We start from the raw sequence: 17,612 nt of genomic DNA on the forward strand, positions 1-17,612 counted from the left end.
TAGTGAACCTTCACCTGACCTTTGCCCTTAGCCTTGCGGTGTCCTGGATTCAACACTCCTCCATTTTGAGCCCAGAACCCCCAGAACAGGAGCGAAATAAAAGGGCGCGCCTTTTAATAAAGCAGGGGAATTTATGAACGGATGAAAAAAAACAGAATTCAGCACTTAACGACAAATACACAAAGATAGCAAAGTTCCCAGGGTTCCAACAACGTATCTTGCCGCCAAAATGCTATTTATCGTTTAGGTGTTTCGGTGACACGCTGTCCGGATTATGGATAATGTTGCAGGCAATGCAGGTCCAGGCTTATGGACGCTTCTTATATGTACAGTCACATTAAGTTTAAATCTAAAAGTACCACGTAAAGTGAAGAAGCGGTGTGACTCCCCTCCAGCCCCTCCTGCCTCCTCGCTCCCCGGTCGTTCTCACCTTTTTGGGGCTCATACGTGCAACACTCGCGGGGAGCCCTGCGATTGGCTGATCTCACTGGGGCGCCAGGGAAGGCCGCGCCCCTCGGGGTGGTCTGCAGCAGCGGGTCACGTACACAAATAACACCCCCGGACACTCTGCTGTTTCTTGGCTGGACATTGTGAAGGGAGGACACCCCAGGGCGCAGCGCTTTTACCACAGGACACCTTGTGACCTGCCCTTTGACCTGAGGCTTCTGGGACAGCTGCCACCCCCACGGACAATCATTGGAGCTTTACTGGAGGTCACGGAACCTGCTCAAGGTAAGAAGGTGCGTCTGACTGCAGGTGACACTAGTGGCCGCGGGTTCAGGCAGCGGGTGAATCATTCACTCCATGTGCCAGGGGTGCCTTCTGCTTTACAACGTGAGGGCGCAGCGTCGTAATGGAGGGGCTGCGGGTGGGGAACTCGTGGGTTTTAGCGCCTTGGTGAGGGGCGGAGGGCGCAGCACTTTGACGCAGCGGCTGTGGGTGGGGAACTCGTGGGTTTTAGCGCCTTGGTGTAGGTCGTGTGGGCGCATGTCCTTGGTGCCGTGGTCGTGGGTGCAGCGCCATGACGCAGGGGCTGTGTGTGTGGGAGCCGTGGGTTTTAGCGCCTTGGCGTAGACACTGTGGGCGCCGTTAGTCAAGGGCGGTGGGCGCTGCGCCCTCGTGCAGGATTCTTGTGTGCAGGGGTAGTGCAGAACCCATGGATGCAGCCCATGTCTCCTCGGGACCTTCCAGGCTTCATTTGTGCCGGTGCTTGCAGGTGTCCGGCACTCATTTTTGGGACACCAGACTCGGACAGAGTCCGAGAAGAAAGGAGAGAAAAAGACAGCAAGGAAAAGAGCTGCAAAGGGGGAGAGGAGGGCGATAAGGGACCCGCACGAGAGAGAGCTAATGAGGCTGGAGGGGAGAGGCATGAGGGGAAATCAAGACGAGGTAACCCCAGTATTCGGCACACCCAGCCTTCAGCAATAACAAGGACGGGACCCGGATGAAGCGCCCATTCAGGCCCCCCTCCCCAGCTCATTAAACAGCCATGTGGGGTCTGTATCTCCTCCTGGGCACAATTTCCCACCATTGCAGATGCCCCCCTGTGCCGCGGATTTCACGATCCTTAGACGCCAGTGAGTGGCACCCGCCGCCAGCCTCCGGTGCCCCGTGTGGCCCCATAACTCGCTAGCCGTGCTCTGAGAGTCTTGATGCCACCGGCATGAGCAGAAATAAAGCGAATGGTCAGTGATGTCACTTCCGCTATCCCTGGTATTGACATCAACAGCCGGTGACAACGGCAGTGATTTCACCTTGACCCTTCGTTCCTTGGCTCCTTCGCTGTGCCTTTCTCGGGCCCTTACATTTCGCCTGGTTCCTTCAACTTCCTGGCCTGTTCCCTCCACTTCCGGCTCTGCTTTTTCACACTTATTGAGGTTACTCTCTCAGTTCCGGGGATCGGGTAATCACAAATACCCCCAAAGCCTCCAACCAGCGCTGTGGCAGCTTTCACTTCTCTTAGGGTGCTTGGCATGCTGGATGGCGGTGCAACAGATGGGCCTGTGGGAGGGGGGTGGGGGCCGACAGGAGAGGGCAGAGTAGAAAACTTACTAGCTAGGCCTGGGGTAGAACAGGCAGGCTAGACTTACTAGATGGGCTGGGGCAGAGTCTGCAGGCTGGTCTTCTCAGGCGGGCCTGGGGTCGGATTGGGAGAGCGGCTGGGGGGGGGGGGGGGGGGGGGGGGTTGACTAGAAGGCGTTAGAGTTCAGGCCGCGGTCTGACCGGATGGGCCTTGAGGGTAGAATGAGGGGCGCGCACTATCCTGCCCTGGAGGTCAGAGCGCGCATATATGGGCAGGTCAAGCGCCATGTTTTGGGGCAGACCCATTCCTGCCCCTCTGGGTGCCATACACGCCTGGCTGATTGGGCTCTTGTGTTTTTCCAACTCCAGACACATGGACACCCCCGGCGCAGTGAAGTCCACGCAGAGGCTGCTGGCCAACATGGTGTCCGTGACCTCGGAGCGCCTGGTCACCATGGAGGTCACAGAGCGCTTCGACGTCCTCGGCGAGCTGGGTCGAGGCGCTTACGGGCAGGTGGTGCTGGCCAGGCAGCGGGGCTCAGGTAAGCAGGGGAGCCTCTAGCAGGGGAACTGTGTGTGTGTGTGTGTGGGGGGGGGGGGGGGTGGAGGGCACACATCAGGGGGCCCCTTCAGTCGAAAGGCTGCGGAGTCCCAGGGGCCCCTCATCGGGGCGGGGTGGGCAGCTCGATGTAAGGGATCTGGGGGGGGGGGGGGGTTCTGTAGGGCACCGGCGACGCCCCCATGAGTTACCGGGTATTTCTTGCCCCCACAGGTGTCGGAGTGGCCCTCAAGCTGCTGTCCAAGGAGCGCGTGCAGCGGGACGTCTTCCTGCTGGAGTTCAGCCTCTCACTGCTGCTCAGCGCCCACCCTGGCATCATCAGCACCCGGATGGCGGCCTGGCAGACTGCCAGCCACTACGTCTTTGCCCAGGAGGTGGCACCGGCGGGAAGTCTGCAGTCTCTTCTGATACCAGGGGTAGGTACGGTTCGGGGGCGCCTGGTGGTGGATGGGATCCCCCGGCTTCCTGCCACCACCTGTGCCAGGATCCCGTCGAATCTAAAGACGTTTTTAAATGTTGTACATTGAGGCCTCATCGCACCAGACCTACAGATTCATCTGTCCTACATTTCAACAAGGCAGCGCTGCGAAACCCAATAAACTACATACCAAAGCGCTACGCAGACACTGACAAGTTTCACGAATCCGCTCAATGCCTTGAAACACCAGGGGCGAATGGCTGGGCTTGATGGTACCGAGCGGGCACCCCTCCATCCCCATATCTCTAAGCATCACCCCGTATTGTCGAAGGTCACTGGAATTATGCGGCACGAGAGGGGGAAATCATGTGGGATGGTTGAGTAAGGTATGCAGCAATAAAAGGCAAATTATGAAGAATGCGCACATTTTATCAAACTCTTACTTCATTATTTCGTCATTTTTTACACTTGTTCGCCCTGTCTAGGCATTGGTTGCAACGGCAGTACCATTTAATGCCCAAATATAGCAGCAAGCAACAAAAAGGTGATAAGTCCAGCTCTGCAAAGGGCCCTCCACTGCGCAGCAACTCGGTGGATGCATTTTTAGTAATTGTTGAAGCGTTTGAGCTAGAAACATGTTTTTCCCTTAAAAATTGCATATTATGCAGCAGAGCAATGGATTATGTGTCAAATCTATAATTATTCAAAAACTGCCGCGGCCACACTATTGTAGAATGCAACCTTCAACGCCAGTAACTCCCGATCCAGACATTGGTTGCATCTTACGCTTCACTGGTGACCCTAAAAGAACTCCGATGACCCCACAAACCCAGCGATGGAAGTGCATTATGCATCCTGCGTCCAATGGGGGCGGGGTCAGTGCCCGTGGGGGCGGGGTTAAAGGTGTGGCTGAGAACAACAACATATTCAAGGACAGTTTTGTTGACCTTTCCCCTTCAAGCTCCGGAATCTATGGGCCGCTGTATTATAAGGATTGAGGCCCCTGTGACTGAGGTTGGCCTCTGCCACTCGGATCTCTTTTTAATTTATCTCGAGCCCCTATTATCAAGGAGACATTTATAACCGATTATTGTAAATGCTGGCGATACCATAGGAGATCTGTTTTATCCTTTTTATGCTTTTTGGTGTCCATTGTAATGCCTTTAAGTAATTTAAAAAAAATAAAAATAGCTCAACTAACTTTGAGTCGTTGCAAAATACCCCAAAAACTTTAAATGAACAATAATGCTCTCCAAATTGGTCTCTATCCTCTATCGAAAGATGTGGAGAAATTGCGAACTTCTGTTCCGAAAAAATCGTTAAGATTGACCCATCCTTTGCCGTAACCCTCCCCCCACAGTGCTCATCCCCCCTCTTTGACCTCCCATCCAAGACTCCTTTTACACCTTCGCCCCCCCCCTGACTCTGTTCATCTACCTCCCGCCCTCGCCCCTCCGGAACATTTCCTCACCAGCCCTCAGCTAAAAAAAATAATGCATCTTGGCTTAACGTCAGCCCCGTTACAGAGCGGGAAGTCCTCAACATCATTACTAAGCTTAAACCCTCCCCTCATACCTTGGACCCTCTCCCCACTAACCTTGTTCAAGATTTAAAGCATAGCATCGTACCTTATTGGACCACTCCTCCTTGGCCACAGGGTGTGCCCCTGTTTCCCTCCAGCTCGGCCAAACCACTCCCACCCTCAAAAATGCTACTGCCGACCCCACCGATCAGCAATTGCCTCTCTAAACCCATTCCCGTCTCCCTGGGTGTTCCCCAATGTTCTATTCTCTCCCTCTCTATTTAACCTCTTCATGGAACCCCTCACCCTCATTCTTAAACAAGCAGGAATCAACTACCGCCTCTATGTGGACGATACCCAGCTTTACTATAAGATCAAATCCCACGCTGACATCCTGCACCTGACTCAGATTCAACAATGGTTCCATCACAATCACCTTAAACTCAACCCTAAAAAAACAGTAGTCATTCTCTTCGCTCCTAAAAACAACCAGCTCCCCATCCAACTCTGGATCTCTGACCTCAAAGCCCTCAACTGCTCTTTGTCCACCTCTAACTCAGTTAACTCCCTCGGAATAAGCATTGACCAGAATCTCAGCCTTTCTCCCCACATAAAAAATGCGACCAAAGGCGCTCTCTACTTCACCTCAAGAAAATTAATCCCTTCATTCCTGCTGATGACTTTAAATTAGTTGTTCAATCACTAGTACTTTCCAGACTGGACTATGGTAATGCCATTCTCTCCGGAACCCCGAAAGTCCACCTACCCCCAATCAAATCAGTCTTTAACCTCGCGCCCAGGCTTATTGCTGATTGTAAGCGGTTTGAACACATCTTCCCCATCCTCAAAGATCTCAAATGTCTTCCCATCTAAGGCAGATCCACCTTTAAGACCGCTTGCATTACGCATAAAGTCTTGCATCATCATACCCCATTGTATCTCTCAGACAAACTCCACAAAGCGGGCTGCACTCGAGAAATGAGGAGCACAAACACTCTCATGCTGGTACCTCCCTTGGTGAACAAGAAATCCACCCAGTTACGCTCTTTCTCCGGAAATGCACCTACCATCTGGAACTCACTCCCCAAAGATCTGCGTTGCAACCCCTCCTACCTCAGCTTCAATAAAGACCTCAAGCAGCACCGACTTACTACCCTCCCTCCTCTCATTCTTACATATACTTCCAACCTCCCCTATTAGTTCTCTTATAATCAGTGCCTACTCCTGCATGCTATCTCCTCTCCCATCACCCTCCTTAGTTCCCCCCTACTTCCGTACCCCCCCCCCCCCCCTCATCCCCGGCACCACGTTAGCTCAACTATCCTATTCTGGTTATGTCCTAATTGTACTCCTGATTTTTTTGTCCATGTATTTATTGTTCTTTGCATATAGTTCTTTTTATCTTGCACTTCTCCTTTTTGTACAAATGGTATATTGCAATGTGTTCCTCTCCCTACCCTTGTAAAGCGCTCTGATACCTTTGGGTCCAGCCAGCGCTATCTAAAACTGTTTAAATAAATAAATGCAAGTTGAAGGAATAAGTGAGAGATGCCCTATTTTAGCTGTGAACCCTCTGTTGGTTGATGCAATGGCTTCAGAGGCCTCTGGGTGTCAGCAGAGAGCCACATAACTAAATCCTGGTTAGGGCAGAGAGGAATAGTGACTTGTGTGGTTTAGTTTTAGACGTCAATACCTCCCCGAGAGATCACACCGGCCTCCAAGCACCTTTACATTTACAGACCAACCAAATGCGCATATCTACATTTCTTTCTGGCGGCAGCACCCTAGCCATATGGGGCAGTTGCCATTTAACAGTTGCCCACTTCGACCTCTGTACCGGCGGCCTCCTGCTGGCACCTGGTGCACGCTGCCCTCCAAAACAGGGACTCTTCTTTTAGCGTTTAATGCACCCAGAGAATGCTTTAAAACATACAGTGCAAATTTACCCATCTTTGCCATCATCAAACATGCTTTGCCATCCTCAGTCAGCCATGACCTCGCATGGGTCAACCCTCCAGGCCTTCAATGACCCCAAATTGGCACTCAGCGATATTCTGACGTCACCGCTCACCCTTCAGCATGGGCACCTTGCTCCAAAGTACAATAAAACTTAAACCAAGCTTAATCCTCGGTCTCTGCGGGGGAGTAAAATTCCTGCCAATCTCGGCCATACTGTAATGTACAGTAAACTAAAAAAAAACTAGCGCCCCCTGTAGGTCGCTTCCCATAGCCAACTGAGCACTTCTTTAACCCACCTCCAGGCTTGGTTCGTGGCCTAGCCTCGGCCTCTGGCTGCAATCACGGTTCAGGTGTCCTCTGCAGCTTGCACCACCCATCGCTGCTGCCAATGACGGTACCTACACATCCACTAACCATAACACCCTCAAGTGTGACAATTCAGACCACCTAAGGCCCCCATAAGCTTTAAGAATGGCTTGGGCAGCAGGAATTATTCATTTTCAATGAGTATTGAATACTTAAACACAGCTGTTGTGCTCATCTCAAAATTAGATAGTGCCACCATGTGGTGGATTGTCATTAATGCAAGTGTTGAGAATTAAGTGCTGGTAGGGTGCACAGGAAACCACTGCCTCAAACTAAGCACTGTGACAATCATATTTCTGTCACTTTTACTGATCTCCTGTTTTTGTCTTGCATCCTGTCTCTCCAGGAGGGGATCCCTGAGGTCCTGGTGAAGCGTTGCACCCTGCAGCTCTCCAGCGCGCTGCATTACATGCACAGCCTGGGGCTGGTGCACAGAGACGTCAAACCGGACAACGTCATGCTGATGGACCCCGAGTGCCGGTGCGTGAAGCTGAGTGACTTCGGCCTGACCAGCCTGACGGGCTTCAGCATCGCCGCCATGTCCTGCAGCAACCCCTACATGGCCCCCGAGCTGTGCCGCCTGAGGCATCCCGACACCATGGTCCTGCTCCCCAGCATCGATGTCTGGGCCTTGGCCGTGCTCATCGTGACCACCCTGACCGGCTTCTTCCCCTGGGAGTGCGCCCTGCCCTCTGACAGACACTACAAGGACCTGTACTGGTGGCAGGTGAGAGGGCGTAGTGCACCTACTCCCAGATACTGGCAGCAGTTCACACCCCAGGCCCAGGATTGTGTCAAGCAGATGCTGACCTTTGACCCCCAGAGACGCTGCACAGTCAGCACAGTTCAGCAATACCTGGACGCACCATGGAAGATGGTCACTTCAGAGAGCGAGCGGGTGCAACAGCAGGGACTTCTGGGGTGGCAAGAAGAGGCGGAGCATGAGGAGGCAGAAGAGGTGGAGCTGCAGGACGAGGTGTATGAAAAGGTGGAACTGCACCACGAAGAGGCGGAACTGTACCACGAAGAGGCGGAACTGCACCACAAAGAGGCAGAACTGCACCACAAAGAGGCAGAACTGCACCACAAAGAGGCAGAACTGCATGAAGAGGTAGAACTGCACCACGAAGAGGCAGAACTGCACCACAAAGAGGCAGAACTGCACCACAAAGAGGCAGAACTGCACCACAAAGAGGCAGAACTGCACTACGAAGAGGCAGAACTGCACCACAAAGAGGCAGAACTGCACCACAAAGAGGCAGAACTGCATTACGAAGAGGCAGAACTGCACCATGAAGAGGTAGAACTGCACCACGAAGAGACAGAACTGCACCACGAAGAGGCAGAACTGCACCACGAAGAGGCAGAACTGCACCACGAAGAGGCAGAACTGCACCACGAAGAGGTGGAACTTCATGAAGAGGTAGAACTGCACTACGAAGTGGTGGAATTGCACGAAGAGGTTGTGCTTGAAAGGGAGGTGGAATATCAGGAAGAAGTGGAGCAGGACACAGTGGATTTACATAGAGATTTGGAACTTCATGGAGAGCTAGAGCTGCATAGTGAAGTGCAACTGCACGGAGAGGTGGGACTGCACGGAGAGGTGGGACTGCACAGAGAGGTGGGACTGCACAGAGAGGTGGGACCACATGAGGAAATGGAACTGCACGGAGAGGTGGAACTGCACAAAGAGGTGGAACCACATGAGGAAATGGAACTGCACGGAGAGGTGGAACTGCATGAGGGGATGGAACTCCAGGAAGAAGTGTACGAAGAGCAGGAAGATGCTGAACTGGAGATGCTAATGGAACAACACTACGAGCTTGAAGACCAGGAGGACACGACAGTGCAATTCATCATTATGTTCACGAAGGGCACTGAGAACCTCCTTCTGGATACATTACTTTTCGTTGAGCTCACCAATGAGGACACCCCACGTGCTGGTGGCGCTGAGCTAGAAATCACGTGACCACAAGTTCATTGTTGGGTGAGTAAAATGTGTGTAAAACATATGGTGAATGGACTATACCACTGTAAATGTATATGGAAGACACTACTGTACAGCTAGTGTACAGACAATGCCCCTGAAAGGCTAGAATATGAGAGTCACTGCCGTAAGGTAGTATCTGGAAGATAGCACTTTAAGAGAGACCGCTTTAAAAGATACCACTGTAAAACATATCCCTTTAAAAGGTACCACTGTAAAACATATCCCTTTAAAAGGTACCACTGTAAAACATATCCCTTTAAAAGGTACCACTGTAAAACATATCCCTTTGAAAGGTACCACTGTAAAACATATCCCTTTAAAAGGTACCACTTTTGAAAGCCATCCCTTTAAAAGTTTAAAATAATGCATGGAAGATACTACTGTAAGACCAGTGAGAGGGAGAGACCTGTCAGCTGCAGGCGCTGGCAAGAGGATAGAGCCCAGTGTCAACCGAGGGCTAACACAACAGAGAAGAACCTCACTGTCCTAAAACCCGAGGACCTTTGAGTCAAAATACTGGCAGCAGACACCACTGTCTAAGAACCTCACTGTCCTAAAACCGATGGCTCCAGATACTCTCAGCAGACAAGAACCTCACTGTTTTAAAACCAGAGGGCTCAAAATACTGGCAGCAGACAAGAACCTCACTGTCCTAAAACTGATGACTCCAGATACTGGCAGCAGACAAGAACCTCACTGCCCTAAAACTGATGACTCCAGATACTGGCAGCAGACAAGAACCCCACTGTCCTAAAACCGATGGCTCCAGATACTGGCAGCAGACAAGATCCTCACTGTCCTAAAACCGATGACTCCAGATACTGGCAGCAGACAAGAACCCCACTGTCCTAAAACTGATGTCTCCAGATACTGGCAGCAGACAAGATCCTCACTGTCCTAAAACTGATGACTCCAGATACTGGCAGCAGACAAGAACCTCACTGTCCTAAGTACCAAAGCCTATATTTATCAATATTTCACGCATCACAATGCAGCAAGCCACCTCGCTGCATTTCTCAGCTTGAAATGGAGAGGCCAGGAATGCGCCGTATTGAACATTGTACGGCGCATTCCTTATCTGTGCCTGAGCCGGCGCACAAACTGCTGCCAGCCACGGCGCAAGGGTGCACGCATTGTAGGCAGGATTAGGTTTTGTGCCGGAAGCAGTGAGGAAGGTGACCCTTCCTGCACAAACTCAAACCGAGAGGCACTTTCCTCCTTCTATGTGTACAATTCTGACGCATTCTCAGGTCTACCAGCAATGATAAATTTGGGAATGTGTCCGAATGCACGGGTGGGTGCGCGAGAACAGCGGCGCTACACCTATGGCACAACACCATGCCACAGAGTAACACATGGCAGCAATCTGCACTGCCTTGCGTCACTAAATTTATGAAGCCATTCAGGAGCCCACAGTGTCCTTGCGTGGCTTGACGAATCCCATTTAGGTTCTGTGTCGCCCCAGCGTCCCTGCAAGGGTGATGCCAAACCTTGATAAAGGTGGGCCTGGGGGTTGCAGATACTGACAGCAGCCATGCCCCTCACTGTCCTAAAATCTGAGGGCTCCAGACACTGGCAACAGAGAAGAACCTCGTTATCATTAAAAGTAAGGCCTCCATATGAGCACATACTTTGAATGTAAGATGAACCCTACTTTTGGTCGCTTGTAAATGATTTACTCCGCTATTAGAGATCCTGCACACACTGGCACGCTTCACTCTCAGGCCTTCTACCCGAGGGACTTCCTGAAAATAATGGTGTTTTTTCTACTCCCTGTAGAAATGTACAGGGTGTGAGAAATTGTTAGAAAACCCAAGCCAAACACAAATGTCCTACACTAGAGAGAGTGGGGTGGCTAGGTGAAGACATGTATGATGCACAGAATCCCCATTCCAGGTGACTGGTGGTGAGGTTTTGCCCCAGTGCCCGTCCGTGTTCCCTGGCACTGTACCCTCCTTGCATTGCCATGACCACACTATGGGCTGTGTCACACCTGCTTGCACCCACACCGCTCTCCGGGTGGGTAATGATGCATGATCCCCCCCTGTTGTGAAGAACATCCAATGCAATACATCATACGTGTTCTAAGCATGTTGTGCTTCTCTCTTATCCAGGGCGTCAAGTTCTATCAGGGTTGGAGGTGGGAGCGACCAATGGGTGCTGAAACCATCTGAGGCAGTTCTACATCTACGGCTTCACCGGAGGGATCTCTCCCAGGGACCAGTGAGGAAGAGGAGTGCTTGGCTGAGACGAAGAGCAGCAGGTGTAGCGCCAGAACTCTGGGCTTTTAGCTTCATCCCCTGGAACGGTGAAATGGTGACCACGGCTCAAGTCTGGTCTTCACCGACTGATCATGAATGAACTGCAGTGGTCTGTGGACTTCCGTGCACTGTTCCTTAAACCTGTGTGAGACCAGGTTGGATGCCGCAGGCGCCGTGTGCGAATGGACAGAGGATGTATTGATTTCGCACCAAGAGCAGAGGTGAGATATTCCCTGGAGTTGGTGGGAATGTCACCAGATCGGAGTTTGAGATTTCCTGATGCTGTTGAGAACCCATGGAATGAATTCAAGTGACACTTATGTCTGGTTCCTCCTGCAGGCACCAGGAGAGGTGCAGGATTGGACCTGGAGACGCAGAAGGAAGATGGCCATGGTTTCCTACGTCAGACTTCAGTTCTTCTGCAAGGAGGAGACCCTGGGTTCATAGGGCGTCCGGAGCCGACATTAAAGTGCTGCGTGACAGTGTCTCGCACACTAGAGGAACCACCCAGACCAAGCTCTTCAGGAGAATCTGGAGCTTTCGCAAAGGACTGCGGGGACTGGTGTTTGTGACTGGTCGGGGAGAGATGGCTCCCCTCTGTTTTATGTGTCTGGTACAACTTTCTAAGTCAAGGAGAAATGTGCACCTGTGAACCCCCTGAGATGTGCACCGTGATCTGTGGACTTGCAAGGGTGTGTTACTGGTAATAATAGGTAGAAAAATAAATGGAAAATAAAAAGTTATGAAACCTATCTAAGAATGGGGTGATGTTTGTTACCTGCATGAGTGACCATCCTTCATGTTCCAGCGTGTTACTGTGATTATAGAAGGTGAACTATCAACAGTTTTTCAGATGCTGTATTACCCCTCATGGAATCTTCATCACCCGTTCCATGCCCACTCACCCTTGCAGGAACCCCCTATGAACTTTCAGTTGAATTCACTACAATTCACCCCACAGAAATGAATCAATTCTCCTCCAGCTGTAGGAGTGCCAGGAGACAGAGAAAGAGCAAGGAGTGCCAGGAGACAGAGAAAGAGCGAGGAGTGCCAGGAGACAGAGAAAGAGCAAGGAGTGCCAGGAGACAAAGAAAGAGCGAGGAGAGCCAGGAGACAGAGAAAGAGCGAGGAGTGCCAGGAGACAGAGAAAGAGCAAGGAGTGCCAGGAGACAGAGAAAGAGCGAGGAGTGCCAGGAGACAAAGAAAGAGCGAGGAGTGCCAGGAGACAAAGAAAGAGCGAGGAGTGCCAGGAGACCGAGAAAGAGTGAGGAGTGCCAGGAGAGCGAGAGAAAAAGTGAGGAGTACCAGAAGACAGAGAAAGAGTGAGGAGTGCCAGGAGAGAGAGAGAGAAAGAGTGAGGAGTGCCGGTAGACAGAGAAAGAGTGAGGAGTGCCGGGAGACAGAGAAAGAGTGAGGAGAGCCAGGAGACAAAGAAAGAGTGAGGAGTGCCAGGAGACAAAGAAAGAGTGAGGAGTGCCAGGAGAGAGAGAAAGAGTGAGGAGTGCCGGAAGACAGAGAAAGAGTGAGGAGTGCCGGAAGACAGAGAAAGAGTGAGGAGAGACAGAGAAAGAGTGAGGAGTGCCAGGAGAGCGAGAGAAAAAGTGAGGAGTACCAGAAGACAGAGAAAGAGTGAGGAGTGCCAGGAGAGAGAGAGAAAGAGTGAGGAGCGCCGGTAGACAGAGAAAGAGTGAGGAGTGCCGGGAGACAGAGAAAGAGTGAGGAGAGCCAGGAGACAAAGAAAGAGTGAGGAGTGCCCGGAGACAAAGAAAGAGTGAGGAGTGCCAGGAGAGAGAGAAAGAGTGAGGAGTGCCGGAAGACAGAGAAAGAGTGAGGAGTGCCGGAAGACAGAGAAAGAGTGAGGAGAGAAAGAGTGAGGAGTGCAAGAGTGAGGAGTGCCAGGAGACAAAGAAAGAGTGAGGAGTGCCAGAAGACAGAGAAAGAGTGAGGAGAGCCAGGAGACAAAGAGTGAGGAGTGCCAGGAGACAAAGAAAGAGTGAGGAGTGCTAGAGACAAAGAAAGGTCAGGGAGTGCCGGGAGGCACAGAAAGGTTGAGGAGTGTCAGGAGACAGAAAGCACAAGGAGTGACAGAAAACAGCGAAAGAGTAGCTGTAAATATGAATGGATGTGTGTATGTTTACTTATAAAGCTCAAAAGTTGGCATGGTGCAACACAGTGCTGAACACAAAGAGCAAGAGTGCAAGGCACATAGATGCAGATGTTTACAAACGGGCGAGGTGATCAATGTTCGGTGCCGAGTCTCCAGTTCTTCCAGGATTACAAGAGATTCTGAGATCGATCCTGGGTGCATCGGCTGTGAAGGAGGCTCAGCCTCTCTTCTCGTTCCCGCATTATCTCACTGCCAGTCTGAAGAGGTCTCACTTCTTGAGTGGCAGCGTCTTCCAGAGATGACCAGTTCCTCAGCCACGTAGGTTAGCCCCTTGTTCTTGAAAGCCATGTAGGTGATGCAGCTAGTCGGGCCCATGATGCCGGCCTAGAAGGTGAGCCTGTGAAGCGCCTTCGGTGTCTGCCGTTCAGGGTGAACTTCGTCTGGTCTTTCATGATCCAAGGTACAGAGTGTAGGATGCCTCCTGTGGGTCCTAGCGTAGACTCGGAGAGGCCACTGAACACAGGGTTGGACCCATCCAAGACCTGCTCTGTGAATGTGAAGATTGTTTCAGGAAAGAAGGTTCCTTTTTTTGTCAGCAGGTATCACCCTGTCTTGGTTTCATCAGTGATGTGTTCCATGAAGGAGGGGTCCAGGGTGAATCAAAGTGATTTTCCATTATCTGTCTGCTGGAGGGGGTGGGAGGGTGGGGAGAGATAAAGAAGTCGAAGGCGAGGCTTGGATCATGAGTGGTTATGCATCACTGGTGCACAAGGCAAATTACGGTTTTGTCGGGCTGAGTAAGGTGTGTGCATGGCAAACACATTCGCACTCAATGACTTTGCACCAGGTATTTTGATTTGCTAAGTGTTGCCTGCTGAGGGGACTTTCATGTAGAGTTTTGCACTATCAGCAAAGTAGCAGATCTTAACGATGTCATCTGTGACTGGTACCCAAGAGTACCAACCTTGGCATAATGATGCCCTCGTAATGACAGGCATCCTTGGCATAAGGTGGGCATCGGAGAGCTGGTGGGTGTGTCTGCTTTATGCTGGGCATTCCTGTGGTAATACAGGAGATGACAAGTCCACACTGGGCAGAAAGCTTCCCTTTACTATGGATGAAATAAGGAAATTGGGTACAAAAGTGTTATTTATAAACAAGAACAAGCTTTTGTTTGGTGGCTCTGTGCTGATGTCCACAAAAAGCAAAAACTGGTATTTGCAAGCACAAGTTTTCTAGATCTTGAAATGAAAGGCAGATGGCCAAAGAAATTCTTGTACTTCCGTGATTTTTTGAGGGGCAGATTTTTAAAGGGTTGTGTCCCCCTTGCAGCATGCAATAGGGTGCGAGAGTGATTCAACCCTCAAGTTAGATTGATCAAGCCATTCAAGGCAACCTTTAGTGGCCCTGCGTGGCTTGAGAAATCTAGAGTAAAGCAACGCAGCACAAATTGTTGCGTTGCGTTACTTCTCTTAAGGGAGGCGTTCCACCAGTGGAGCATGGGTATTCCCACGCACACACCCGTGAATTTTAGCGCATACCCAGACTTCCCATTACTGGTAGACCTGGGAATGCTTCAAAATGCTGTGCCTCCCCAGGTGAGGAGTAATCCATTTCTCCTTGGAGTTCTCTCTTTCTAAGTGTGCTGAATTCTGCAGCAGACATAGAAAGAGGAGAATGCCTTGGAGGATTGTTTTTGTGCTGGAAGATGTCCCTTCCTGCACAAACAGCATCCTGCTTACAACGCAGGCACTCTCGGTGCAAGGGGCCTGCATTGGTGCTAGGCAGCAAATTGTGTGTCAGCGCTGAGAAGAGACAGGATGCGCTGTATAATGTTAAATACTGTGCATCCCTGCCCTTTCTCTCTCATGCAGCGCAGCAGGGAGGTGGCTTGCCACGCTGCGTCATTTTTTCATAAACGTGCCCCAGGCGTTCATGTTTTCATAAATGAACGCAGCGTTGGGGACGGGAATGCTGATTTTGCTTCCTTCGTATCGGAGGGATCTTGCTGCACTGCCTGCTTCCCACAAACCATGTGGTCACTTCTCATCGTCTATGCTGAGTTAGATTGTATGTATGACCTACGTATAAGGACCATCTCTTTCTGAGACCACAACCTGTAAGAGCTGTGAGCCTAGGAGAGATGTAAGCCACGGAGAGGTGTCCGAGCCTGTGAGATCTGATCTGTAGGACCTGAGGGACATCTCTGCTGTCCATGAACCAAGATCAGATGATTTGAGTACTTTTGTTTCAAACCTTGCCCCCTCCAAGTGGACTCACAATCACTATTTAGAACTCAGACTTTACTTGGAAAGGTAGGAAAGGGGCATTAGGGTAAGGCAGAGGTGCAGAGCTGTGGATGGGCAGAGGGGCTAAATGCTTCTTGATACACAGTAGGGCGTAGCAGATTCAACACCCGGATTTTCTGAATCGCGTGTAGTCTCCTGTGGGAAATCGCACCTCAATCACAGGGCAGCAAGTGACCCCTGGCCACTCATGGTGGGCCAGCTGTGATCTATGGCTGGAAAATGGAACATGGAAGCGCAGGTCACTCCTTGAACATGGAAGCGTGTGTGACTCCTTGAACATGGACAGTGTGTGACTCCTTGAACATGGACACGTGTGTGACTCTTTGAAAATTGAAGTGTGTGTGATTCTTTGAACATGGACGAGAGTGTGACTCCTTGAACATGGAGGCGTGCGTGACTCCTTGAACATGGAAGCATGTGTCTGAGCCAACGGCCCTGGGGAGCCAACAAGGGGCACATTGAAGAATGTACTTAAAACAAGAGAGGAGGGCTGCAGGGCACAAGCCCTAAACAAGCATTGGCATAGCCAATAGATTTCACCTTTTGGACCATATAAGTGTTTAGCCGTGCAACAGTTGAGGTTGTTGCACTAAGGATATTGTGCTGGATAACTAAGCACTTATAAGGTCCCGAAGGTGAGACCTATTGGCTATGCCAATGCAGGTTGTACAGTACCATTGGGAACACCCTAATATTAATTAACTCTCTCAAACAGTGACTGCTGCCTTGATAACTATGTACCTTATTTCTGCCCTCTGATGTTGTATGTATAGTAGTGCACTGAAAGTAAAGTACTTTTTTTCCTTACCTAAAAGCACTGGCTGGGCATTGATTTATTGATTGTTATGAAATGCTGTATTGATAGGGTGACCAGACGTCCCAGATTTCCCCAGACAGTTCCGGTCTCGGTGTCCCGACACTTTTCGTAATTTTAAATAAATGTCCTGGTTTTGGGACAAAGGTCAGGTCTTTGAGCCAAGAATAAGTCAAAGGCATGCTCTCCATTCACAGGCACCTACAAAGTCTGAAATAATGAAGTCATTTATCTGTTTCTGCCTACCAAGCAACACAGTCAGCTGTCTGCTCCCAGCAGAGAAACAGGCTGGGAAGAGAGAGGGGGTAGGCGCAGGGTGGAAGTCAAGCCATAGCTAATGTTATGTATATGTAGCCTTGTAAATGTATGTGTTTGTATATATATATATACACACACACACATACATACACACACACACACACATATAGGTGCACATTTACAAGGCTACGCCAAGAAATGGGAAAGGCAAGATATAAAAGTGAGACTAAAGGCTTGAGTCCTTCTTTTATTTCTGCCCTCAAGATCCGGTCACCCTATGTATTGAGTTCTGAATTCCTACCCCACACCACGTTCCAGAATCAGCCTTGGATTCTTTAACTTCGTACACTTAGAGTAAAATGCTAACAGGGTGTACCTGGTGCTCCGTTTTGGGATCCTTTCTAGGGTAAAACCCAAGGGCATCCGTAGTAAAAGGCTTGGATTGGTCCCTTCTGGGCCCAGTAACCCAAACCTGCTCTGGGCATAGGACAGAAAAGGGATTCCACAGTAGGGTAATAAGTGTGACCCAAAAAACACCAAAAAGTTTTGTCAATTAAAAAAAAAAGGGGGGGGGGGGGTAATGCATCTAGTGCGTGGCCGCACTAGACGCACGACAAATTGGTGTCTAGCACTAATGCAGGCCCCTTGCACCCTGATGCAGGGATCTCTGCGTTGTGGGCAGGATTGTTTTTGTGCAGGACGGGACTCTTTCCTGCAAAAAAAACAGTCAATGGAGACGTTTTCCTCTTTCTGTGTGCTGCAAAATGCAGAGAGAGGAAAAAACGAGGAGATATAAAAGTAATTTCTCCTAGTTACTCCTCCCCTGGAGAGGCCCCCAATTTTTATGCATTCCCAGGTTTAGAGATCCTTGTAAATCTGGAAATATGTCAAAACCCATGGGTGTGGCATGGGAACACCCACTGCAGCGCCATGGAACGCCACCTTGATGTAGAGTTAGGCAACGCAGTGATTTACGCTGCGCTGTCTTACTCTACATCTATGAGGCCATGCAAAGCCACACAGGGTT

At 50.5% G+C, this 17,612-nt stretch overlaps 1 protein-coding gene across 1 annotated transcript; it reads left to right on the forward strand.

Moving 5' to 3' along the window:
* The first annotated feature begins 774 nt into the window (after positions 1 to 774).
* On the forward strand, positions 775 to 11,816 carry LOC146783038 (uncharacterized). The gene is made up of 5 exons (XM_085638205.1): positions 775 to 834; positions 2,392 to 2,564; positions 2,795 to 2,997; positions 7,193 to 8,833; positions 10,951 to 11,816. Exons 2-4 carry the CDS (start codon positions 2,396 to 2,398, stop codon positions 8,813 to 8,815), a joined length of 1,995 nt encoding a protein of 664 aa, XP_085494331.1. The 5' UTR covers positions 775 to 834; positions 2,392 to 2,395; the 3' UTR covers positions 8,816 to 8,833; positions 10,951 to 11,816.
* Positions 11,817 to 17,612: the final 5,796 nt, after the last annotated feature.

This window comes from Triturus cristatus, chromosome 12, assembly GCF_964204655.1.
Source record: "Triturus cristatus chromosome 12, aTriCri1.1, whole genome shotgun sequence".
NCBI lineage: Eukaryota > Metazoa > Chordata > Amphibia > Caudata > Salamandridae > Triturus > Triturus cristatus.

Bases quoted from the DNA above. Each gene is read 5' to 3' on its own strand.
- LOC146783038 (XM_085638205.1), top strand. From the start codon at position 2,396: ATGGACACCCCCGGCGCAGTGAAGTCCACGCAGAGGCTGCTGGCCAAC. The intron at 2,565-2,794 runs GTAAGCAGGGGA...TTGCCCCCACAG, and splicing joins GGCCAGGCAGCGGGGCTCAG to GTGTCGGAGTGGCCCTCAAG. The intron at 2,998-7,192 runs GTAGGTACGGTT...CTGTCTCTCCAG, and splicing joins AGTCTCTTCTGATACCAGGG to GAGGGGATCCCTGAGGTCCT.